Below are 27,143 nucleotides of genomic sequence, written 5' to 3'. Positions count from 1 at the left end.
ATTAAGTTGTTTACTGCTTTGGATTAAACCAGGGGTCTTCAAACTTCTCTCATTATGAGAATCACCTGGTGGAGGTGTTAAAACACAGATTCCTGATAGCACTTCTTATAGTTGGGATCCGGGAATCTGTGTTTTAACAACTCCACCAGGTGATTCTCATAATGAGAGAAGTTTGAAGACCCCTGGATTAAACAGTTCTTAACAAGCACTTGCCTCTCCTACAAGCCACCTGTGCTAGGCAGTGCCTCTGGGCACCCTTCCATAGCCCATACGTAGAGCTAGTATGTTGTCAGGTGAAAGCAATTCATCAGTTTTGGTCCATTTTGACAGCTGGTTCGCTTTTGCTTGCACTTGACCTGGTGTGTGGTGACCACCAAAAACGTCTTCAGCAAAGCCAGTCTGGATGCCAAGGACAGGTACACTGCGTCCTGCAATCGCAGTTAGCATGTGAGGTTCAGGGCCATACCCTCTGCAAGCACTCATGCTAGTTTTCTTTCTTGCCTTTTCACCTAGAAGTATCGATACCAAGATGAGGACGCTCCGCATGATCATTCCTTACCTCGACTGACCCACGAAGTGAGAGGCCCCGAGCTCGTGCACGTGTCAGAAAAGAACCTGTCGCAGATTGAAAATGTCCATGGATACGTCTTGCAGTCCCACATCTCTCCTCTGAAGGTCAGTCTGGTTGGCCTGGGAGCTGGTGGCCGGCTGCGGTGGGTCTGCTTTGCTAAGGGCGATGTCTGCGGGCTTGATAAAACGAGGCTTTTCAAAAAACGCTCCAGTGGACTGTGGTTGCTGAGCGGTTGTTTTCTGTTGTGTGGAGGCTTTACATGGAAATCTTGGCACAGGGTGGTTGTTCTTGCAATTGTGGGAAGGTGTGGAAAACCTGTTTAGGTGCTGAGAAGGGGCTAGGGACAGCCCCGGGGGAATAACTGGAAGGGAAAGGAAGTGAACCTCAGGTTTAAGAAGGCCAGGACTATACCAAGGTTTTGTTCAAATGGTCTTTTCCTGTCTCTCTTCCTGGTCTCAGATCAAATGATGGGAGTAAGTGTAACATGAAAACACCTTAGTGTCATACTTTTCCAACACTCTCTACCTTCTTATTTAATGTTAAGCAATGTCATGATAAACAGGATTTTGACAAGGAGAGAAAATGAAATGAAAGCAAGGGTTTTCTGTGCTCCTCGGTTGCAAATTACTCTGTCTTCGCGGATGCAATGGGATCTTTGTGCTTTGAATAAAAGCTTATGTGTTGATTAAAGTTAAAGAAAAATTGAATGTAATAGATGTAATAGAAGAGAACTGAAATGAAAAAACAAAACTACCACAAAACTACCTGGGAACCTAGGTTACTGGTAAAAAAGTTTTATTTCGTTAGCCAGTACACTCACTTCAGCAGTTCTTCTGTACGGTTGTTTTACAATAAAATATACAGCCATAAGGTGGCTTTGATGCTTTCTGGAATCTTATACTTTCTGAATTATCAAAGAAAGGATAAATTATGTTCAAAATAGCTCCAAAATTGGGCACATTTTAAGTAACCAGAATCCTAAAAATGTATTATCAAATTCACTAGCTCTTGTTACCACTAATTAATTAAAATAGATTAATTCTAAACATTCAGTAAGTACTTTATAATATGTAAAAATAAGTAAATGTTATGCCTCTGGAAATCCTTGTTCAGTTCTTCCCTGAGCCTTTTGGAAAGGATTGAATGGCTGATGGGAATGAATATGTTTAACCCAGAGAAGAAAAAGTTAAAGGGATTTACCTTTTAGACCTCAAGGGCTGTCATATGGAAAATACAGCATTGGTGCCACCCAGAGGGTAGAGCCAGAGCCACTGGGCATAAGTAATAGAAATGTTCATTTGTGATCATTATAAGATCACAAATCCTGACAGTGAGAGTCGTCCCCCCCCCCCCCAAAGTGCTGTCCCTAGACACCGTTCTGGCCTGGATGATGACCTGACAGTGGTGGTGTTTAAAACTGTCCCTCAGGCTCAGCCTGATTCTAGGAATCAGTAATTCTATTCTGTGGGCAAATACCCTTCTTCTTTAAGGACTTCTTTTGTAAAGGAATACTTATTCTGTGTGCTGACCAGCATAAACTGATAGGTGGCAGAGCTGGGAGATGGTCCGCAATGAGAAGACTACAATTTCAGTTCACTATTTTTTCTAAATTGTTGAAAGAATCCCGGTAAGGACTTCCATGGAGCTTTCCTTCTTATTTTCCTCCCAGCATGCATTTTCCCCTTCTTTGCACTTCCTTTTTAATCAGCTCTATAGCATATCTCCTAAGTGGGATAATCAAGGCTGGTCTAAAGCTAGCCTGGTTACGGGGGACGGGGGGGGGGGGGGGGGGGGGGGCGGGAGAGGGAGGGAGGAAAACAAAGAAAGGAAACAACCATAAAATATGATAGTATCTTCATTCTGTATATTGTGTCTTCAGCATATATATGATACTATAATTATTTGACCATCTATAGTTTGGGTGATTGCACAATGTGTTATGCTACTTAATGCCTTGTTTGGAAAATGTATATTAGAGCTGAAGGCAAAGGTTGCTTTTTATGGAGGTTAGACCAGATCTCAGATATAAAAAGGTATTTCCTGTTTTGCCTTTATCCCTTGCCTTCCAGGGATCTGACTTGTGCCTTCAACTTCAGTGGCTTTTCTTAACTTAGGTTTTCAATTTCCCCCTTGTATCTCATTCCTTATTCTGTTCTTGAAAAAAAATATATATATATTGGTTTCTATGTTTTTTGTGGTGATGTTTTTATTGAATGGGCCTCACCTATGAATAAGCCCCTGATGTGAAACATTAAGGTTAGAATAGATTTTCCCTCCTTGTGGGAACCACCAGGACGTGAGCCCCAAGGTGCTGTGAAGAGGATGGGAAGGCAAGTTCACCCAGGACTTCTGCACCCAGGCTGTGAGGTAGCTATTAGGAGGCCAGGAGTTTTCCCTCATGAATGGCTAGAGGTGTTGTTTCTGCTGAACTCTTGTACTTTTAGATTGCCTTAATGAAGAGTCTGTGCATCTTTCTTCTATTAGCAATAATGTGAGGAATAAAAACACAACATTCGGATGTGTAGAGTTGGCCAATTTCCTAGTGTAAATGCTCCTTACATGACTGATTTTAGGCTACCGACCGGAATGTTTTTAGGAAGAGGGGCACATAGGCTCTCAGCAGCCTGCAGGAGCATAGGACCACACACCAGGCTCAAGCGCAATTGTTTTTATAGCATCAGGACCCATTTTCTAACCAAGTTGCTAAGGCGCTATGATATTATTCCCATTCCAGTGTTTGGAAAACCTGCCATGATTGAAATCTAATGTGCTATTTTCTCATAAAGGAAGCCGATTAGAGTCGGAGGAATGCTAAGGAGATATAGTCCTCCATCAGAGCTGGCATATCATCAACCTCTTTGCTGCTTCCCTCTGTCTGGTGCTCTTGGGTCAAGCATTAAAGGGGGGAAGAGTAAGGAGGCAAAACACACAATCAGGGACTGCCCCCTGCATCCTCGTTAGCATACACTGTAGCTCTCTAGTCTAAATCAGGAATTGGTGCTCAGCAATTCAGCAAGAGTGCGAGATGGCTGGCTAACAGTTTAAATGTCCTGGTGAGCAGCCTCTGGGTCATTAGCTGAGGAATCCCACTGCCGCAGGTTGCACAACAGTTTCTTTCATCCTGTGTATCCCTTGAAGCCTGGGTTCTGAAATTCATCTGCGTCTGGCCTGCCCCGCTGCCTGGCTGATAGATGGGCTTGCCTGGCTTGTTTTCCTTGGAGTGGCTCAGCCAGTGTGAAGTATGGGGTTGGAAAGAGAAATGCAATTTAGCGGTCAATTCAAGGGAATTTGTTTTCCTTGCCTCCAGATGGGAATGCTTTCTCTTTAGATGTTATCTAGACTCTTCCACAAGAGAAATTGGCCTATAAAGGAAGCAGGAGAATTTCTCTTTTTCGGTTTAGATCAATTTAATTAATATTAATTGAGTGCCTATTATGTGCATCATAATAAGTGATGGGGAAACAAAGGGCAGTAAAACATGATATATATATATCACTCTCCTATGGGAACCCGAGTTTTAATTATTCATTACTTACTCTACAACAGGAATTCAAATTCCTAAAGCTTAGATACAATGAGACCCCAAGCATCTGAGAGTACTCTCTAAAAAGAAGAGGGAGAGGGAGAGGGAGAAGAGAGGGAGAGGGGAAGAAGGGCAGGCTGACTTATTTTTAAGAATCTGAACATTAGAATACCTGGATTTTAATCCTAGCTCTTTCATTTATTAGCTGTATTACCTTCATCAAATTAATCCCTCTGTCTCAGATTCTGCATCTATAAAATACAGGTGATAATAATAATTTATCTCAGAGTTTCTGTGCGAATTAAACGCTATAAGAGATGTATACTACTTAGAAACTGCCTGGCACATATAATAAGCCCCTGATAATAATAATTTATCTCATAGAGTTTCTGTGCAAATTAAACGCTATAAGAGATGTATACTACTTAGAAACTGCCTGGCACATAGTAAGCACTCACCAATATTGTTGATTTTTATCTTCTTATTATCATCAGCCAGCTACCATGACAAATACCTTAAAATCACTTATTTCATTTACCTCATTTTATCGCTAAAATATATTACACCTGGTTTTAAAATTAAATAGTTCCCACCTGGCTGGTGTTGCTCAGTGGTTGAGTGTTGACCTTTGAACCAGGAGGTCATGTTTTGATTCCTGATTCCCAGTCAGGGCACATGCCTGGGTTGTGGGCCCAATCCCCAGTGTGGGTCATGCACAAGGCAGCCAATCAATGATTCTCATAATTGATGTTTCTAGCTCTCTCTCCCCCTCCCTTCCTCTCTGAAGTCAATAAAAATATATTTTAAAATTAAATAAATAGTTCCCTTCAACCACTTAACTAGTAAATAGGATTCCAATATTTTCAACTAAGGTCTCTCTGAATCCAAAGCCTGTATCCCTTATCACTCCTGTACAATATCACTTTTCTAAATTGGTCTGATATTTTTTAAAATATCTAAAATTTAAATTTTTATTCATTGTTTTCGTGAGTATAACAGTTGAAGCTCCTTTTCTACTGAGAACCTTATTCTGTAAAATTAAACAGATAAAAAATGCAAGGGGATGTCTAAGAAATTTAGTTTTCTAAATGAGAACCATAGTAAGTGGTGATAGATGGAAATGAAACACTATGAGGAAATAGAAGGAAAACAAGTCCTATCTTGAAAATCTTTTTTTTTAAATATATTTCATTGATTTTTTACAGAGAGGAAGAGAGAGGGATAGAGAGTTAGAAACATTGATGAGAGAGAACCATCAATCAGCTGCCTCTTGGACAGCTCCTTCTGGGAATGTGCCCACAACCAAGGTACATTCCCTTGACCAGAATCAAACATGGGACCTTTCAGTCCCCAGGCCGACGCTCTATCCACTGGGCCAAACTGGTTTCAGCATTGCAGGTAGGTTAATTTAAAATGTGTTCAAGCCCTAGCAGGTTGGACTCAGTGGATAGATCATCAGCCTGTGAACTAATGGGTCTTGAAAATCTTTTAATCCACCCAGTAGAAAACTCCCCATTGACTATGTTCCACTCCCATGACAAAAACTAGTATTTAGGGTAGGGGTGTCGAACTCAATCAGAGAAGAGGCCAAAATCTAAAATCCAGCCTAAATCGTGGGCTGAATGGTTTACTGAACAGTCATAAACTGTCATTGTGATGGAAACTCAGCGGAGTGCAGTGATGACAGCGCGGTGCGGGCCACATTGCAAGGCCTGGCGGGACGGATTTGGCCCGCAGGCCTTGTGTTTGACACATGTGATTTAGGGGCTAGCTTCCTTTTAAAAAATCTTTTGAGAATGTAAGAATTTGTTTCTGAGCAAGAGAGACACACTTTGTTTTGAGCAATGAAGGATTTTTCACATTGAGATACACTGCTCACACTAGGTGCCTGTGTCATTAAAAAACCCAGCTGAGCCCAGCTGGCATGGCTTAGTGGCTGAGCGTCGACCTATGAACCAGCAGGTTGTGGTTTGGTTCCCAATCAGGGCACATGCCCGGGTTGCAGGATCAATCTCCAGTGTGGGGCATGCAAGAGGCAGCCGATCAATATCTCTTTTTCATCATTGATGTTTCTATCTTTCTCCCCTCCTTACTAAAAAAAAAAACCCACAAACGTACAACAGCAGCAACAATAAACCACAGCTGAGTCCAATCTCATTTCTCCTTCCAAGTGTTCCGATTGCTTCATACCATATCTTATCATTTTCAGAAATAATGTAAAAATTACTCATTGAACCATCAATCAATAAAGGAATAAAGCTACTCTTTATACTTTTTCATGTTACCATGACATTTGTTAGACCAGAAATCTAAGTGGTTGTTTGAATTCTACTTTTATTCATAACCATCAGTTTTGTTTTATTTTAGTAAATTTGCTATCAGTATTACCATTATTTTGTGAATACCCTCAGGTGAGGGTCTATGTTGATTTTGTTCATTATACCCTCAATTCTTCAACAAATACTTTTTAAAATTAACTTAAATGTTAACTATTTGTAAGGTTATTGACACTGATAGTAATTAAGGCATAGTGTTCTTGCTTTTCTGTTCTATTGTACTCTTCTTTTACCTAATTATCATCCATACAGAATTCCATCAATGTTAATCCTGCTATTTTTTCCATATCTAAAATCTGGTTGTATCCTAAAATCAATGGTATCTTGCAATTAAATCTGGGAGCATCTCTTAGGGTACATAAAAATGTTGTTTCTTATCATTAAAGTCATCTTAGATTTAATGACTTTTTTCAAGAAAGATTAAAGCTCTCTTTCATTGATGGATAGAAATTGCTCTGATCAGATAAATACAAGTATTCTGTCTTATAATTCTATTTGAGACTAGAATAAACAGTCCTGGGAAGGTTTATTGGAAAGTGGAAATATGAGAGGTGGGGATAGACTTGCCAGATGGAGAGCAGAGAGGGAGAGCTGGCAGCTTGCAGGACTTGTCAGAGCAGGAGGTCCTGGGATGGAGACAGAGCAGGAAAGGAAAACCAAGAGCTCAGGGAACACCAGGAATTCTGGGAATTATAGTTTTGGTGGCAGAAGGATCTCCTAGACACTAAAGCAAAGTGAGCCTGGGGTAAGTTACTATTGCAGTGAGGAATGGAGGGAAAGCAAAGGTGAGAGACATAAGTAAAATTAAAGTGTCTAGGAGAAATTAAAGGGAAGATATCTTAAAACTTTCAGGAAATCTCCACCAATGAAGCAAAGGGGGGAAAAATTACTCTACTATTCTGTGAGCAACAAACCAAATTGGGTTGGGGACACAGACAATTGGCTCATATGATTGCAAAGGCAGACAGAAACTCCCCGATTGAAGAGTGCTTCCCTGAGGGCTCCCAGATTGGAGAAGGAGCAGGTCAGGCTGAGGGGCCCACCCCCTATGCATGAATCTTCATACACCAGGCCCATAGTTTGGTCATAACATTGTATGGCAGATGGAGTTTATACCACTTCATTATTCTATTAGTTTTTCTAACTATTTTTTGTGGAACGATATATTGTCCTTTCTTCTATACCGTATTTTTCGGACCATAAGACGCACCAGTTTTTAGAGAAGGGAAATGAAGAAAAAAAGATTCTGAAACAAATAGTGTCCTAAAATATTTTATGTGCATTAAAACCCAACATCACAGTCATAAACACATGTAATCAACCCTGTAAAGTAAACAGCAGCATTTAGAACCATTTTAGAGCCGGGCAAGCACACAGAGACCACACAGAGCCGGGCAAGTAAAAAAACTTTTTTTTTAAAGTATATGTGTAGGCTATATTTGGACCATAAGATGCAGGGACTTCCACCCCCCCCCCCCCCTCTGGGGGAAAAAAAGTGAGTCTTATGGTCCGAAAAATACGGTATATTGTTTTTCTTGCTCTTAATAAATGTATAAACTCTTCCTAAACGGACCACATCTTCCTTTTGTTTTATTTTTCATTCTTCTCTTTAATTGACATCTACAATGAAACTAGACCTGATTTCCCAAAACACATCTGGTGGGATTTTGTCATCATTATAGGAAAACTAAATGGGTGAATGCTGAAAACATTTCCCTGTTGAAGGATTTCCCAGTCTTTAATATGATAATGCGCACTATACACGTCTAAGATGGAGATATGGTTAACGCACTGTATTTCCCAAACATATTGGTCATGGAACCCGTTTCCCACTAAACAAACAATTTTTGGTTGGGCACCATAAAATTTTAAAAATACTATTATAGACACATAATTACAGCTAATACAACCAATAGAAAAGTGTAACTTAATTCATTCCAGTCCTGGAATCAGACTCAATCAGATTCAAATACCAAGTCCTCTACTTACTAGCTGTGTGAGCATTTTCAAGTTATTTAACTTTCCTAAGCCTCAGTTTTTTTAATTTTTAAAATAGTGGCATTCTCTCATCTGCTTCTATGAAGTTTGAGTGAGAAAAATCTATAAGAAAATCTTAGCTCAGAGCCTTTGCCCCACCCTGCATATTTGACTTCATTAGCCATGAGATACAGGCTATTAATTTTTTTAAAAATGTAGTTTTTTTCCTTTGCATTTATATTGCATTTGGCTATATTACTACTAGAAAACTAAGCTGATTTTGCTTTTTAAAAGAAAATCAGTAATTTTCAAAAATGTAAAATCTGTTCATTTCTGTCTCTTGCCACTAGATGGTGGAAGAAGCTGAGCTGATGGTTCAGGAAACATCTGGTCTCAGAGAAGAAACTGAGATTTGTGAGGCTAAATTGAGAGCTCTAGGTTAATAAAAACTATAAGAAAGATTTAGCAGAGATGGTCAGACTTGTGAATAGTGCATTTTGCTTCAGTCCCAGACCATGAGGAGAGGAAATTGTTGAGTGAAATATGGCCTTGACAGATGTATCCTGAATCCAGGCATCAAAGCACCAACATTCTATGCCTATGAAACATTTCTTGCTTCAATTCTTATTATTATAGTTGGAAAGCTATTAACTGGTAGTATACTTTAAATAATCTTGGATATTTAAGCTTAAAGATAGAAAAAGAAAAAGAAAATGGTAGGCATAGGGCCTATTGCAGTATCTCACATTCACCAATGCTCTCTAGAACCAGCCCACCATAGATTAATGGGTTCCTACCATGGCTTTGGAAAGATAAGACAGTGGAATGACATCCAGATTTCCAATTTTTCTTATCTGTATAATAATTATAACAATAACAATGAATTTTCTCTAAGAAATAGTAGCTTGTAATATACAATATATTAGAGGCATAATAAGTTTTTTTTTTAAAAAAATAAGTAATTGTAATAATCCTACATAAGCATCATTGGTGATTATTTATTGCTGCAGATATTCCTAAAAAACCAACTCAGTTACCCATAAGTTTTTCTCAAGACTAAGATTTCACTACTATCAAGATTTGTTATAACAATTAGAAACAATGTACATAAAGCTCACAGAGGCTGCCCATCATTAAAGGGTATTTATTATTAGTTTTGTTAATCCTGATTGATACCCTAAAATGATACATAACTGTTGCACCCCTCCCCTTTAAAAGAATTAGAATTGTAACCTATTAGTGTGTTTTTAGTTCTGTTTTTTTTTTTTTATTACCAAAGATATATAGAAACTATTTCAAATAGCATGCATACATTTTTAAATAAGTCTTGTCATGGATTGGGCTCTATCATTTTTAATTTTTTTCTAGCTAATCCAAAACACTAATGGCACAGAGTGGAAAACAGATAGCCTTCAGCATCAGACTTACTTGCATTAAAATTCTGGCTCTTTTTCTCTCTAGATGTGTGCTTTAGTAAACCTACTGACTTCTCCCCTATTGTAAATAATAGTATGGAACTCTCAGAATTGTGGTATTTATTACTTGGATATCTTTCGAATGCACTTGGCACCTTAGCAGATGCTCAATAAATGGTAATTATTTTATATTTAAATATTAGAAACTGTAGAGCAAATATGAATTTAAGCCCAATCAACCACTTGAACTCTCAGTAAAGATGGCACTTGTCATGTCCTCACAATTGCTGTCCTTGAAGGAATGTCTTTATACTACAGAATACCTGCATCTGAGCTAAGCAAAGGTACATAACCCAAAATTATCTCTCAAATGAATATGAGTATCGCCTTGGTTTGTTCAAACAAAGTACAGCAAATAAATTGGGGACATTAGCCAGGTTTTGAGTAAGACTTACTAACGAATAAAGAAATATACTTTCCTTTTGTGTCTACTTATAGAGGATGCTGAAACATGTGTAGACTCTTTCAAGATGGCTACCCAAAGAGAAGCATTGATTAGATATATAATTCCTGATAGGTTTACTTATTTATTTATTTTTTTAAATTAAAATAGTTAAAAAGCATTACTTCATAGTATTATAACAAGTTGATATCTAGTAAGCTTTGAGTAATAAAATGGAGATACTTAACAAGCTTATTGAATTCATATATTAACCACATTAAGAGTCTAGAAACATTATTAACCCATGAAAATGGGACCAATTTTTATTCTATGTCTAGCAATGTATTCATAATTATAATCTACCAATTTTAAACGCAGATTAAATTCCACTTCTGTAAACTGTAAGGGATCTCTCTAGCATCATTCATATGGTATACTTTTATTGCTTTGAAATCAAGTCTAATTAACTTGGTGTTCTCTTCAACAGAAAGGTTTTGGCAGTATTAACAGTATTTGTTGATTTATATTTGTTCAACAAAACTACTAGGTTCTGGGGAGAAGGGTTTTGAGGTATCTTCTATGATCTAATATATAATTTCATGAATATTTATTTATTTGTGTTTCTATCTACTGTCCAAGCTTTCTGTGTAGAGGCTGTTTTAGGAGGAACACTAACAATAATAAAATATAGTCTTTATTAAACTTCTAATATATGCTGACAGGAAAATGGGCACAAAAAAAGTTATAAAACATTTCTAAGGCCACACAGTTAATCTTTGATTTGGGATATGAGATCAGACACCTCCCTCTGAATGCTGTATTATTCACCAGCAAATGAGAATCATAGTTTTAAAACTAAAGAGGGCAGTAGAAATAATCAAATCCAGGATTTTCAACCTGCAACTGACCCATTAGAAGATGTGAAATCAATTTACTTGGTGATTTTAGAACAGAATAAAAGAACAGAATGGAAAGTATGAGAGTACATCACAGGTAGAAACCTTTGCTTCAGTTAAGTGTGGGTGTGTTTGAGTGTGTGCTGGCCCACAATGTAAAATATATTTCTTATTATGATCAAGGTCAGGAAAGTCGGGAAGCCACTGATTGTTCCAACTTCCCCATATTACAAAAAGGGGTGTGGTGTGGGAAAGAAAACTTTTGGTCCAGAGAAGGTAAATGATTCCCTAAAATTCATTGGTTAGAAATGGCAGAATCTGGAATTGAAAACTTGACAGTATTAACTACTGTTGTTTTCTCTGCTCAGCCTCTATTGTAGCTGCCATGACTGCCAATTAAGTCACTTAATTGCTTCTCAAAGTTGGGTGTGTCTCAGAATCACTCAAAAGCTTAGCTCCATCCTAGTTTACTGAGCCTGGGGCTCTGTATTTTTATTACCTCTCTGGATGACTTTGTTATGTACTAGCTTCAGAGAACTGCTGCCTTGGATTCCATGTTGTCATAGCATTTATTCAATAACCAGAGGCCCAGTGCGTGAAATTCATGCATGGGTGGGGACCCTAGCCCTGGCCAGTGATCAGGGCTGATTAGGTTCACCACCTTCTCAACTCCCCCCTCCTCCTTCCCTCTCTGCCTGCATCTGCTGTCACCACCCCCAGTTCCCCATCCCAGCCCAGGGCCCAGCGCTGATTGGTCAATGGGGACCTTCCAGCCAGGATGAAGGACTGGGAGGCTGGCCAGCACGCCCTGATTGGGCAATCAGGGCCTGCTGGCTTGGGGGAAGGATCAGGAGGTTGGCCAGCAGGCACCATCAGCAATCGGGGCCTCTGAGCCGGGGGCAGCTTCTGCATTGAGCATCTGCCTCCTGGTGGTCAGTGCATGTCATAGTTACCTGTTGTTCCGGTCATTGTGTGGTCATTGTGTTGTAACAGTCACTTAGGCTTATATATTCTCACATATGTTACCAGAGCTCTGCTTAACATCATGAGAAACAATGAGACAAGTTAGAAAGCTTCTCTCCTTACAAAGAACTTAAATTCTATTGGGGAAGTCAAGATGTGCATGAATAATACAATAAACTATATAACTAAGAGCTTATTTAACTGTATTTAATAAGTACAAATGTTATTTCAGGAGGCAATTTTTTTAAGTTCCTCTATAGTTATATACAAAGGAAACCTTGCAATATGTAAGGTTAAATAACGCTTATTTAAGAGAGAATGTTTTATGAGAAAATGTGGTAGAGAAAGTTAAATTGATTTTCCCCAATACACAGGGGAATTGCCAGTGTGGAAATAGTGGATCCCAGCCCAATGCAGCACTCCCGAGAAGTATTCTCCCCCAGGCCAGCTGACTCAATAGAATCAGTCTGACATCAGATGAGCTGTTCCTTTTTTATTGGCAGAACATTGGGAGTGTTAGAGCTTGTGGCCAATTTCGAGGTTGCAGGAAGGTTTTTTAAAATATATATATATATTTTATTGATTTTTTACAGAGAGGAAGGGAAAGAGGTAGAGAGCTAGAAACAACATCGATGAGAGAGAAACATCGACCAGCTGCCTCCTGCACGCTCCCTACCGGGGATGTGCCCATAACCAAGGTACACGACCTTGACCCGAATCAAAGCTGGGACCTTTCAGTCCACAAGCCTAAGCTCTATCCACTGAGCCAAACCGGTTTCAGCATTGCAGGTAGGTTTATTTAAAATGTGTTCAAGCCCTAACTGGTTGGACTCAGTGGATAGATCATCAGCCTGTGGACTAAAGGGTCCCAGGTTTGATTCCGGCCAAGGGCACATGACATATTGCGGGCTGATTCCTCCCTACCCCCCACCCCCCAGTAGGAGCTGTGCAGGAGGCAGCCAATCAGTGATTCTCTCTCATCATTGATGTTTATATCTCTCTATCTCTCTCCTTTCCTCTCTGGAAAAAATAAAATAAAATGCATTCAAGAGGCTCTTATCCAAGTTCCTTTACCTACAACACTAATGGAGAACAACCTCCTCATCCCCACCTTAAGGATCATTAAGCCATAGGGCACATAGAGGTCAGGTGTCTATTGTAAAAATCAGCTTGAAATTATAGTGGTTGCACTTCAGAACTGGTGCTCTGGTGATAGTTCTGTGTTTATCTCCTCATTATACATCAAACAATTTAATTTAATAAGTTGTTTTGTTGGTGGTTTATTTTCTCAGAGAACAATAAAACATTTATATTACCAGGTTTTAATTATAAACAAGCAATATAAAACTTAAATATAGCATTTCTAAATACAGGCTCTACTTCCCTGTTATGGACAATAAAAGCAAAGCTGCCATTAGCCATTCTACATACTTACATGAATTTGAAAAAGCAGCCCTAACCTTATTATCTATTACCTCTGATGTCACTCAATATATTTGCCCAGCAGGAGTGGCTCAGTGGTTGAGAATCAACCTGTGAACCAGGAGATCATGGTTAGATTCCCAGTCAGGGCACATGCCCAGGTTGCAGGATCGATCCCCAGTAGGGGGCATGCAGAAGGCTGCCAATCAATGATTCTCCCTCACGTTTCTCTCCTTGTTTTCCTCTCTCTTAAAATCAATGAAAACATTTAAAAATTGTATGCATGTATATGACCGTTGATGAGATAGATTTATAAAATCAAAATTGAAGAGTCCATGTCTGAAAGACCAATCTGAAGAGAGGCCGTACTGTCACAGCTCTTTTTTTTTTAATTAAATTTTTTATTAAGTTATTATCTGTGTACATATTTTAATATTGCCCCCAATACATACCTTCCCTCCCCAGAGTTTTGTGTCCATTGGTTGTACTTGTATGCATGTATACAAGTCCTTCGGTTGATCTATTATCTCCCCCAGATCTCCCTACTCTGACCTCACTCATTTATGGATAATAAAGAACATTTTAAACTGATGAACCAAAAGATAGATATAGAGACAATAAAGCAACAAGTAGACTGTCACAGCTCTTATTGGGCATTTTATCAGAGATGCTGGGCAGGCTTGGGCTCTCTGTCAACTGCTTGCCATTTGGAAATCACTGAGCCTCTCTGAACCCTCATTTCCACATTTGTATATTGAAGGTAATAATTAGCCTATTTAGGGCAATTATTAAGGTTAAGTAGGTTTCTGTTTGTCAGCTTGAATTTTACTATCTGAGCTTACAGCACCGTCACCCTGCCCGACTCCTGTGACTACTCCCTCTTCCTCTTCTTTCTCTAGTCTCCATTTCCTCTTCTATTCTCCTTTCATTCCCACTTTGTAGAATGATCATTGGAGAAGGAATCAGCAACACCAGATAAAGAAGTAGGAATTGGAGGAGAGTGGGGTTAGAGCATACAATCAGTTCAAGGAGTTGTGAGTATGTGGAGCTTTCAAAAAAAGTCCATGTAATTTTGGCTATATTAATGGCATTTTCTTGTAAAAAACAAAGAGGTGATAATTTTGCACTGTTTCAAACTGTGGCATTAAGATCTCAGAATCATATTTCAGGAAGAATGGCAGCAAATTGGAGTGCTTCCAGAGAGGAACTAACAGGTTGGTGAGGGGATTAAGACATGTCAAATGGGAACAGCAGAGGCCCGAGTGATGTCCTTAAAGAATAGACTCAGCTCAGGGAACATGGTAGTTCTGGCTTCAGACTGTTTACAAGAAGCAACTATTCTGTATATTTTTTGTAGACACCATGACCTTCAGAGTAAACAATGAGGAGACAGAGTCCATGTAGTAGATTTTTTGGCTTGTCTGTTATTCAGACATGGTTTCCAAAGATTAAATGACCTGCCACATAAGGTATTGAGCTTCCTGTCATCAAAGATATTTAAACAAAGGCTGGAAAATCCTTAATGAGATATTCAAATACGAAATATGACTTTGAACAATAGTGTTTCTCACCTTTTTGAAATCATGAGCCCCTTTGAAAAATTGACAAAAACTGTGAGTCCTTTCCCCAGATAAACAAAATAAAAACAGAAAACAAAGTAACTTTGTGGGTATATGCCCACAAGATAGTTGCATAGAAATTAATGGATAATATGGATCACTTAAAGCCCATCTCTGGACTCCTTAAGGATAACAGACAGGAGGTGAAGAATTTCTGGGTGGAATGAATTTCAAGTTCCCTACAATCTTTGAGAAACTATGATTGTTCTTACTCTACCTCACAGTTTGTGCATGGATAAGAAATGCTTGTCTTCTCAAAAAAATATTTTGTAGCCCCACAAGCATGGCTCAGTAGTTGAGCATTGAGATATGAACCAGGAGGCTGTGGTTTGATTCCAGATCAGGACATAGCTCAGGTTGTGGGCTCAATCCCTAGTAGGGGGCATGCAGAAGGCAGATAATGATTCTCATCATTGATGTTTCCATCTCTCTCTCTGTCCCTTTTTCTTTGAAATCAAACTATATATGATATCTAATAAAAGAGTAATATGCAAATTGACTGTCACTGCAACACACAAGATGGCTGCCTCCATGTGGTCAAAGATGGCTGCCCCCCTGTGGACATATGATGGCTGCCACAAGATGGCCAGCAGGGGAAGGCAATTGGGAAGGACCAGGCCTGCAAGGGAGGGCAGTTGGGAGCAATCAAGCCTGCAGGGAAGGGCAGTTAAGGGTGACCAGGCCGACAGAGGAGGGAAATTGGGGGAGACCAGGCTTGCAGGGAAGGGCAGTTTGGAGGACCCACGCCTGCAGGAGAGAGCAGTTGGGGTGTGTGGTTGTGGGGAGGGGGGGATCAGGCCTACAAGGGAGGGCAGTTAGGAGCAATCAGGCTGGCAGGGGAGTGGTTAGGGGGTGTTCAAGCTGGCAGGCAGAAGTGGTTAGGGGCAATCAGAAAGGCAGGCAGGCGAGCAGTTGGGAACCAGCAGTCCTGGATTATGAGAGGGATGTCTGACTGCCCATTTAGGCCTTATCCCGGTAGGAGTGGGCATAAACAGGCAGTTGAACATCCCTCGAGGGTTCCCAGATTGGAGATGGTGCAGTCTTGACTGAGGGATACACCCCATGGACAAATTTCGTGCACTGGACCTCCAGTGTATGTGTGTGTGTATATTTTTTTTTTAAAGAAATATTTTGTATGTATAAAAAAAAAAAATAGAAGGAGGCCTCTGGATCCAGCATGTCAGTGAGGTTCAGCTGATTCCACAAGAGCTCTCAGCCAGAGACCCTCTGATTCCTCCAAAGCAGAGGGACTGTGGGCACACTTACTCCAGGAAAGAGTTCTCTGGGCAGAACTTCTGCTTCTGATCCCATTCCTCTCACTGTTTCTGATGTGTTCTCCTAAGGCAATTTTCTGTGTTTATTAGCATTATAAGCTTTTACCAGCGATGCAAGCCAAGCGCTATATCTTGACTCTCTGAATTCAGTTTTAACTGTCATATGATTGTTTTCTTCATGCTAAATGGAAGCTGCATCATAGCAAAAAAAACAAAACAAAACAAAAAACAAAAAAACCACACACACACACAAAAACAAAATAAAACTGATTTCAAATGACCCCATCCATTTGCTAAAATGATGATGCGTTTTCTATAGGATTGAGGCACAGAGGGTATCCGATTATGTGTCTGTGCTGTTCATGGAAATGTCAGTCATAACTGGTGCACTGGATATTTATTCTTTCATCAGGATCACAGAAGTTGACTGGAATGGAGTTCTTCTTCTTGTCTCTGTACCATTAAGGTATTGATAGGTTCAGAGTTTCTGGATTGGAAATCTTAAGAATAGCCAGCTCATAGCATTTCACTTTCTACTTCCAGGGCAGGTCGAGCTGCTTATAAATCAGGCTGCAAATGTGATGAATTGGATGCCTCCAACTCAATTAGCTTAATGTGGGCAGGAGGATTTCCAGGTTTTGCAGCCTCTATCTTACTAATCCTCTCAGAAGACTGTTATATAAAATGTGGCTGTGTATTAATGCCCGATTCTCAGAGAAAATGGCTGGCATTTTTCACATCAGCATCTAATGCCATGCTGTATTTCATAGCTTTGATTGGGGTCTGAAGCCACTGAGTGATGGTTCTTAACATGATTTATACTGTTGCAAGCCTTACCTTGTTATCTCCCTGCCTTCCCACAAAGTTAAGAAAGTGGCCTGAGAGAATTGTGGTTGTCACTGGGTGATTTAATTTGGGGTGTGAGTGGGGGAATTTCTCAGCAATTTAAGGAAAACTGCAGAAACTGGAGCTCTTCCTCTGTCAGCTCAGATGAGAGGGGCCCCAGCCAAGCAGATCCTGACAGTTTCAAGAGCTTTCAACACACTCACCATCTATTGGGAGTGAAATTTGTTGGAGGAATTGATTACAGAGTTGGTTCACTTTTTGTTTTCTTAAGGAGAATGTATTAAGACCATGTATAATGCTTCTTTTAAGGAAAATATCTTAGATTTCAATATATTGTTAACTTAGGAATATTATTTGACATCTACTCTATATGGCCTATCTGTGAGCATATGTTAACTGAATTCTTATCCTGTGTATTTTCTTCTTCACCCCCTTCTCTTTCAGTCTCTCAATCTCAGCTCCATTCATGCTTCTTAACTGTTAATGACAAGAACTTTGAGTTGATGCCCACAGGGTTCAGCCCAAGTTTTCCCACAACTCTCTGTATGTGACCTTGGCCAAGTCATTGGTCTCTCCAGGCTTTGCTTTTTTATCTACCACATGATAATATCAGTAAGTGCTTTATGGAGCTAACATGATAATTTAGTGAGATTGAGCACAGTGTTGCTGTGCTCATGGTAAATTAAGGTTAAACATTGTTTGAGTCCCTGCTTTGGGACAGGCACTGTGATAGATGAATGGGACACAATCCATCTGTCTTGAATCCATATATGATATTTTCTGGTTGACCAGATGTTCTCACATGTCTCCTTTCATTAGCACAGTGACCCTATGCAATAGGTGGCCAATAATTATTACCCGTCTAGGAACTGAGACTGTATGAGAATAGGCAACTTGCCTAATCTAAATTCTTTTGCAAATTCATATTATAAGCATGCTGTGCATTCATTATGTTCTGCCCTGTGCAAACCCCTAGAAAGTCAAAGATAAATGAGAAACAGCCCCTGTTCCAAAGGAGCTCAAAGTCAAGTGCAGAAGGAAAGCAAATAAATAAGGTAAATAATGTGAAAGCACATGGGAAAGAGTTACCAATAGCCTTTTCCCTCCCTCATATTCTCTCAAACCTGTGTTTCAGGCACTGCCTTCTGATCATTGGACCCACTTTGCCCACAATATTCTCTGTGCTCCTGCAAGTTCTTGGGAAATAGTGGTATTGTTGACTCAGAAACCTGAGAACAGCTAGCCGTTCTCATGCAGAAGAGCTGCAGAAAGCTTAGCACACTACGAAAGGCACAATGGGGCTCCACTGAGAGGGCACAGGCAGAGCTGTCTTTATGGCTTTTGGAAGAAGTGCCTTTGCCTTCTGTATTACTTGCCTCTATGTAAGAAGGAGCAGCAGTGAACCTAAAGCCCTGTGCTTGCCTTGGCTGAGAAAAGAGCTTGCCTTTGGATGCAGAGAAAAGGGCAGAGGCCCCAAAGCAGTGGTTTGTCCTTGTCAGGCTGGAGCAGAATTTAAAATAAATGAGCCTACTTTCTACAGACTTTCCCTGTTAGGTTCTTTGGAAACTGGCTTCCCATCACCCAAAGGCCTAGTTCAAGGGTATTCATGGCTTCCTCAAGTTTGAGACACAGCAATAACCCTAAAGCCTTTCTCTTGCCTTCGCTGAGAAACTCAAATAGTAGACTTGAAGGCTTTGGGGCATGTAGAACTAATTCTGAATGCCAGGCTCTGTCTTTGGCTGCGGGTGTGTCCTTGAATATGTCACAAAATGATTCTGAGTCTCAATAAGTTCATCTTACCTCAAAGGGTTGCTACAGGATTAAAATAGCTTCTCTCAAAATGTACCTAATTGTAAAAACCATCCTTTAGCCCTGACCAGTTTCAATCAGAGGATAGAGCATCGGCCTGCAGACTGAAGGGTCCCAGGTTCAATTCTGGTCAAGGGCATGTAATACCTTGGTTACAGGCGCATCTCCAGTAGGGAGTGTGCAGGAGGCAGCTGATTGATGTTACTCTTTCATCAATGTTTCTAACTCTCTATTTCTCTCCCTCCTCTCTATAAATAATCAATAAAAAAATTAAACAAAACAAAACAAAAAATCCTTTATTTTTTATCTTATTTTATTATTTTTAAATATATTTTATTGATTTTTTACAGAGAGGAAGGGAAAGAGATAGAGAGCTAGAAATGTCGATGAGAGAGAAACATTGACCAGCTGCCTCTTGCACACCCCCTACCGGGGATGTGCCCACAACCAACGTACATGCCCCTGACGGGAATTAAACCTGGGACCTTTCAGTCCACAGACCGACACTCTACCACTGAGCCAAACTGGTTTCAGCAAAACAAAACATCCTTTAAAAACATCTTTGTATCAAGCCCATTTAGACTTACCATACCAGAATTTCAGGCAGGGGCCCAAGAGCCTGCATGCATATATAGCAGATGATTTCTATCTATAGGCAAGTTTGGGAAACACCAATAAATAGTGTCTAAAGAGCCAGCAAAGCTGTCTGGCACTCAGTAGTTCCCAGGAGCACTCCTTAGTGGTTACTTTATTTATCACTGAAGGCTGTTGATGTTAGCATTTATATAAGTGCTGGACTATTTAGGCCCTTGCATTGTTGTTGATTAGCATACTACTTGGCTTTTTTGTCATTGTCAATCTATGTAATTAAATGAAATCACATAACTTACTGAGTACTGGCATTATTCCAGATGCTGTAGGAGAGAAAACTATATATAAATTCTGATATAATCTGAGGCATAAATGCCATCATTAATTTTCAATAGTTCCTAAAAGAGGTATTCATTCAATCTGGAGTCCAAAGTAAAGGTACTATTAGGATTGATTTAAGGGAAGCAAATTAAAAAAAAATATATATATATATATATAATTGATTTTTTTTTACACATAGGAAGGGAGAGGGATAGTTAGAAACATTGATCAGCTGCCTCCTGCACACCTCCTACTGGGGATGTGCCCACAACCAATGTACATGCCCTTGACCAGAATCGAACCTGAGACCCTTCAGTCCTCAGGCCAATGATCTATCTGAGCCAAACAGGTTAGGGCAGGAAGCAAACTTTTCAAAGTTTGTGTTTATTTTATTTATTTATGCATTATTTCATTCACTTTTTCCTTCATTATATTGAAGGGAAAAGGATATTCTAGCTGAAAAAAGATATTCAAAAAGCCACATTTAGAAAAAAAAATGTTTTCACCCTTGGCATCAAGAAACTGTAAACGGAGGGTTGCAGTCTCCTTTTAATGCATTATCACCTTTCTGCCACACCCATCAAGCCCATGGAGAGATTATTAATGTCTATTTTTCTTACTCAGAGAAGGTCTTCTGAGAAACAGACCTACTTTTTTTCTTTTTTCTTTTTCCCTGCTGTATATAGTTAGTATTTATTCAGCCATTGAATTCTGAGCATCAAGGAAGGACATATTCCTTATAAGAAGTCCAGAAACTTTAGGTTTGTTCCTTAAACTGTTACAAATTACTTCATCGGTTTTTATGGGAAAGTTTCCTAATGAATTTCTTTTTCGTCTTAGAGATTACCAAAGTCTAACCCTATTTTGTTGTTCAATTGTCAATATTATGAACATAATTTATCATAGTATTTTAATAATAATTTAGTCAGTGTTAATAAAATTCCTATTATGTAGGTATATAGAGAACAAAAGATGAAGACTGCCAAATGCCATAATTAACAGTTGATAACATAATTAGCTAGCATTTAAAAAGTGTGCATATGGCCAGGTTTCATATTAGTTACATATGGAAACTATTGCTCACAAACTAGTACTATCCCATTTTACAGTTAAGAAAACAGTCTTGGGCATATGACTTCTTTAAAGTCACATGTTAGTAGCACAGCTATGTGACTTTGTTCTGTTCTGAATTCTTGTATTTATAATTTGGAGCCAAATCCTTAGGAACTCTGGTTCTTTCATTTATTGCTAGCATGATTGGGCAAGATACATATTTCTGAACTTATTATTTTGGGCTTTATTTTTATTTATTGATTAAGGTATTACATATATGTCCCTATCTCCCCATTATTCCCTACTTCCCCCCACTCATGCCCTCACCCTCCTGGTGTCTGTATCCATTAGTTAGGCTTATATGCATGCATATAATTCCTTTGGTTAATCTCTTCCCCTCACCCCCACCCTCCTCTAGCTTCCCTCTGAGTTTTGACATCTGATCAATGGTTCTCTGTCTCTGGATCTGTTTTTGTTCATCAGTTTATGTTGTTCATTATATTCCACAAATGAGTGAGATCATGTGATATTTATCTTTCTCTGACTGGGTTATTTCACTTAGCATAATGCCATCCAGTTTTATCCATGCTGTTGCAAGTGGTAAGAATTCCTTCTTTTTTACCACAGCGTAATATTCCATTATGTAGAAAACTGTATGACTGTGGTAGAAAACTATATAACAGGTTTTCTAATCCACTTATTTGCTAATGGGCACTTGGGCTGTTTCCAAATCTTAGCTATGGTAAATTGTACTGCTATGAACATAGGAGTGCATATGTCCTTTCTGATTAATGTTTTAGCTTCATGGGATATATTTCTAGAAGTGGAATTACTGGGTCAAATGGGAGTCCCATTTTTAGTTTTTTGAGGAAACTCCATACTGTTTGTTCTCCACAGTGGCTGCACCAGTCTGAATTCCCACCAGTGCACAAGGATTCCTTTTTCTCCGAATCCTTGCCAACACTTGTTTGTTGATTTGTTGATGATAGCTATTCTGACAGGTGTGAGATGGTACCGCATTGTCATTTTGATTTGCATCTCTCAGATGATTAGTGACTTTGAGCATGTTTTCATATGTCTCTTGGACTTCCTTATGTACTCTTTTGAAAAATATTTATGTCCACTGCCCATTTTTTGATTGGGTTGTTTATACTTATTTTTACTTTTACAAAATGTGGTTAATAATGATTTGGGGTATTAAATTCAATAACACATCTAAAAATAAATCTAATTTGGTATACAGCACATAGAATTTATACATCAAATGTTAGCTTTTTCCTTTCTAGTTTTGCCCAGCTAACAAGTAGCATTTCTTAGCACTTCTGGGATGGCAGCTTTACCTTATTCAAATTTACTGTTTCTAATCACTGTGAACAAATGAGCTCTGATTAAGTTATAATTGATTTTAAAGTTTTCTTTTTATCTTTGGCAGTCTGCAGTTTTACCAAAAGTGAATTTATTTCTCTTTGTATTGTTTAGAATTTGGTATCTTTCTTCTAATATAGTAACTATTCATGTTTTTCCTTAATTTTGAAAATTTACAACTACTGAATCTTCTAATATTGCCTCTTCCCTATTTTTTCTATTGTCTCCTCCTGAGTAGATATAAATTGGGCTTTTCATTCTATCCTCCATATCACAATCTTTTTAAAATATATTCCATCCCATTTTCTTTTTAGCTATATTCCACATAATTTTCAATTCACCAATTCCTTTTCAGCTACGAAAAATCTGATACGTATTCAATTTACCCATTTTTTTTCTTCCTTTTAAAACAGATTTTGTACTTTCTCACAAATTAGTCAATATTATTTTAAAATTGTTTGTATACTAATCCTTCCATTTATTGTGTGTGATGATGCGTCTTCCTGGTGGGACATTTTCTCAAGTAGTTTATAATTTAACTAGAGGCCCGATGCACAAAATTTGTGCAAGAATAAGCCTTCTTTCCTGCAGCTGCCAGCACTGGCTTCCCTCTGGCACCTGGGATCTGGGCTTCCATTCTCCTGCCAGCTGCCACTAGGGACTCGGGCTTCCCTGGCAGCCCTGGCTTCGTGTGGAAGCCAGGGCTGCCAGGGAATATTATAGATATTGTGAATTCAAATATTATAGATATTGTTGAATATCTATATATTTACAATATTATAGATATTGTGAACTCAACTTTGATAGAAACTGTTTTATCTGTGGTCATCACGCCTGCCATGGGTTGGGGAAATATTGCTAGAGAAAAAGGTTGTGTCATCTGAAACACTCCAGAGATTTCTCTTGACCAGAACCACAGTGTTTTGTGTGTGATATTTTTACATTAATTTCTCAACTTAGCAGAGTCTCATATCACATGGGAACTGTAAAGTTGGAATACACATTCACAGGAAGACCTGACTTAGAGATTCAAATTCCCTTAAAAGACTTTTTATTTAAAGTGAAGGCATTCTTCCTTGCTACTTCCTTAAAGCAAGGTCAAAAAATATTTTTTTAAAGGAGAGTCTTTTAAAAAAAATATTTTTTTTATTGATTTTTTACAGAGAGGAAGGGAGAGGGATAGAGAGTTAGAAACATCGATGAAAGAGAATCATCAATCAGTTGCCTCTTGCACACCCCCTACTGGGGATGTGCCCACATCCCAGGTACATGTTCTTGACCAGAATTGAACCTGGGACCTTTCAGTTTTGCAGGCTGACGCTCTATCTACTGAACCAAACTGGTTTCGGCTCAGATATTTTTTAATCCCTTTATCTAAAAGGCAGCTTTGCCAGAATTTGAACTTTCTGCAAGGGTTACATCTCCTATCCTTAGGTAGCCATTGAAGCTTCAATTTCGAACTATTATGGTTTATATAGTCCATATGCAATACTGTTGGTTTATCAGCTGATTGCTCTGGCTTCAAGTTTCTGCTATATTCCTGGCGCCTAGGGATTTCCAATTCTTATATTTGAGCTCTTCTTTCTACATTTTATCCAGAATTTATGTACATTGCTATTAGGAGGGTCAGTCATGTTGTGTGAGTCCATATAGTCTGTGTCTCTACTTTTAGTCAAAAATAAACATCTGTTGAGCACCACTTTATGTCAAGCATCCGTGAAGTCACTGGAGACAAAAATGGTGAATGGAACAGAAGTTCCTATCTTCACAAATTGTAATTATAGTGGGAGTAGGCCAACAATTAATAAATATGCATATAATATAATGCCATATAATAACAAATACTATGAAAAAAAAAAGCAGAATGATGAAGTGGGAAAAGTGATAGTGGGAAGGATGGCAGTGAGGACTATTATAGATAGAAAGGGGAGGGAAGAAATTTCTATTAAGATGACATTTGAGAAAAGACCTAAAAAAAAATAACAAATCTAGATATGCACATAATGGGAGTGTCCCAATGAAAGGCAACAGATAGTGCAAAGGCCCTGAGGCTAGACCGTGACTACTATGTTCTAGGAGCAGCAAAAAAAGGCTGGATGGCACAGTGAACAGGAATAACGGTGACAGGAAGTGAGGTCAGAGAGATGTTGTGCAAGTTAAATGAATAAGGTTAGAAGCTCTTATATGTAAGTGTCTTACAAACCAAAGTGAGGACTTGTGGTAAGAATGAGGTAAGAAAGCAGTGGGAGGGTTTTTGAGCAGGAGAGTAAAATGATGTGATTTGTATTCTGAAATGTATCTTTTTGACTGCTCTACGGAGAATCAGCTATCTATATTACAGAAATCAAATAGTTTCACCTTGTTTGCTAAGTATGACTAGTTTAGAAAAAGAATTACCCAATAAAGTTTCACTTTTATAGGTCTGAGATGATTTCTTTCTTTTTATTTTTTATAATATATTTTTATTGATTTCAGAGAGGAAGAGAGAGGGAGAGAGAAATAGAAACATTAATGATGAGAGAGAGTTAATAGGTCGGCTGACTCTTGCATGTCCCACACTGGGAATCGAGCCTGCAACCTAGGCATGTGCCCTGATCCGGAATAGAACTGTGACCTCCTGGTTTGTAGGTCCACACTCAACCACTAAGCCACACTAGCTGGGCCTGAGATAATCTCTATAAGACAAACTGAACCTTCTAGCCAAGTATGAAAACAACTTTATCTTGTCCCTACCATATCTTAAGAGTTTCATTGGAAACAGTGATACATAGAAATCTAATTGTTTCTAATAAAGTGTAAATCAAGTTTGAATTGAGAATACAATTAGTGCAACTTACAAATTTAATCATGACCCTAAACTAATTTAAGGGTTTCTTAAGATACATTTTAAGATTGAAGGACTTGTTTTGAATACTTTTCTCGATAGAAACTTATCAGGCTTCTAGAATACATAGCATGGGATTCTTTTCGTCTTGAATTAAAAGACCTGCAAACAAGTCAAGATCTAATTATTCTTAAGGATATCTTATACTTTATAATGCTTGTATGAAAGCTTAATCAACCCTTACTATCAGACTACCTGTTAGTAGCTATGACGTGTACTAACCACCAGGGGGCAGATGCTCAATGCAGGAGCTTCCCTCTGGTGATCAGTGCACTCCCACAGCCAACATCCCGTGGCCAGCCAACCTCCCACAGTCCCTCCCCCTGATCACCAGCCAGGCCTAGGGACCCCACCTGTGTATGAATTCATGCACCGGCTCCCTAGTCTATAATAATAAAAGCACAATATGCTAATTAGACCAGACAGCCAAAGGACCTTCCTCACAAAACCACCTCAGTGGGGGCCAAGGCAGAGGTGGTTGGAGGTGATCAGGCAGGCGGGTGAACAGTTAGGGGCGATTAGGCAGGCAGGTGAGCGGTGAGGAGCCAGTGGTCCTGGATTGCAAGAAGGTGCAGGCTGGGCTGAGGGACCTCCCACCCCATGCACAAATTTCATGCTCTGGGCCTCTAGTATTATTGTACATAAAATGCTATATGTAAAGATACATCAGAAATGTCAGGCATTCCAGCAGCACTCGAAACTCAGAAACTTATTATTTGTTAGCATCCAGTTCTTCAACTCTGCAAAGCCAGGAGTTCATTTTGTCAGTATATCCAGAAGTGATCAGGTCAAAGTATCAACTCATGTTAACCAAGTTAATAAGACTTTTAATCTCAATATACACACAATACTTCTTTTCAGAGCCTTCCCAGATTCCACAAATCTGAGTTAGCTACCCTCCTGCTGCTTTCACAGCACTTTGCATTTATCCTTGTCTCAGCACTACCATCCCGCCTTCTGATTGCTAGTTTCCAGCTCTTCAGACTATTTCCCTCATCAGACTATGAGCTACATGAGGGTAAGGACTGGGTTTGATGTATTTCTGCATCTGCAAAAGTGCTATACCTGACACATGAGGAGGCTCAGTGAATAATTGTTGAATGGATGAGTGAAGTGAGTGAATAAGAAATCTGATGCCGACCAATTAATCTGCAGTGAGGGATAAACCTGTCCATGGGCAGGAAACTTTATTGGCAATTCAGCCAGTCTTTCCAATAGAAACATCTACTTAGGAAGCCAAATTATAATAAAGAAGATTATGGGATGGGCAGAGAATTAGAGCAAGAGAAGTACAATGACCTTAACCACTGACACCATGAAGCCACGGTTGCCCCATAATAGCCATTTCCATTAAGGATAGGTGGGCTGAGGCAGCAGAGTGATTGGCAGTCATCTGCTTGCATATTATCTCCTCTGGGCAGTTTTTTGAAGTTGTAATAAATTATTAATTTTTTTCTCCTTTCAGATGTTAGACATATCAACATAATTTACCTTTTATAAGTAACCACACATTTTTGGCTTTAAATAATATAAATGTATTGTTACCTTGCAGTTTTGGATACCAGAGGTCCACAGTGGGTCTCACTGGTTTAAAACCAAGGTATGTGCAGAGCTCAGTGCCTTCTGAGGGCTCTCAGGGAGAATCGATGTCTTTGCCTTTTTCATTTCCTGGAGGACAGCTGCTTTCCTTGGCTTATGGACCCTTTCTCCATCTTTAAAACCAGAAGCAGAGCATCCTTAAATTTATCTCCTACTCAGCTTCTGTCCAAACATAGCCCTTCCTGATTTTTTTAAGGACCCTGTGATAACACAGGCCCTGCCATGGCTAACCCAGGA

At 39.2% G+C, this 27,143-nt stretch overlaps 1 protein-coding gene across 7 annotated transcripts in view; it reads left to right on the top strand.

Annotated features, from left to right (window-relative positions):
• The window catches only part of DLG2 (discs large MAGUK scaffold protein 2), a 1,831,272-nt gene that overhangs the window by 920,965 nt on the left and 883,164 nt on the right, over window positions 1–27,143 (top strand). For all 7 annotated transcript variants that reach the window (XM_036427307.2, XM_036427310.2, XM_045577835.1 and 4 more), the window contains one exon: window positions 514–675. In XM_036427307.2, coding sequence (XP_036283200.1) covers window positions 514–675 — 162 coding nt within the window. The remainder of the gene's footprint in view (window positions 1–513; window positions 676–27,143) is intronic.

This window comes from Pipistrellus kuhlii, unplaced genomic scaffold (assembly GCF_014108245.1).
Source record: "Pipistrellus kuhlii isolate mPipKuh1 unplaced genomic scaffold, mPipKuh1.p scaffold_m20_p_9, whole genome shotgun sequence".
NCBI lineage: Eukaryota > Metazoa > Chordata > Mammalia > Chiroptera > Vespertilionidae > Pipistrellus > Pipistrellus kuhlii.
This window is presented reverse-complemented; position numbering and strand designations above follow the sequence as displayed.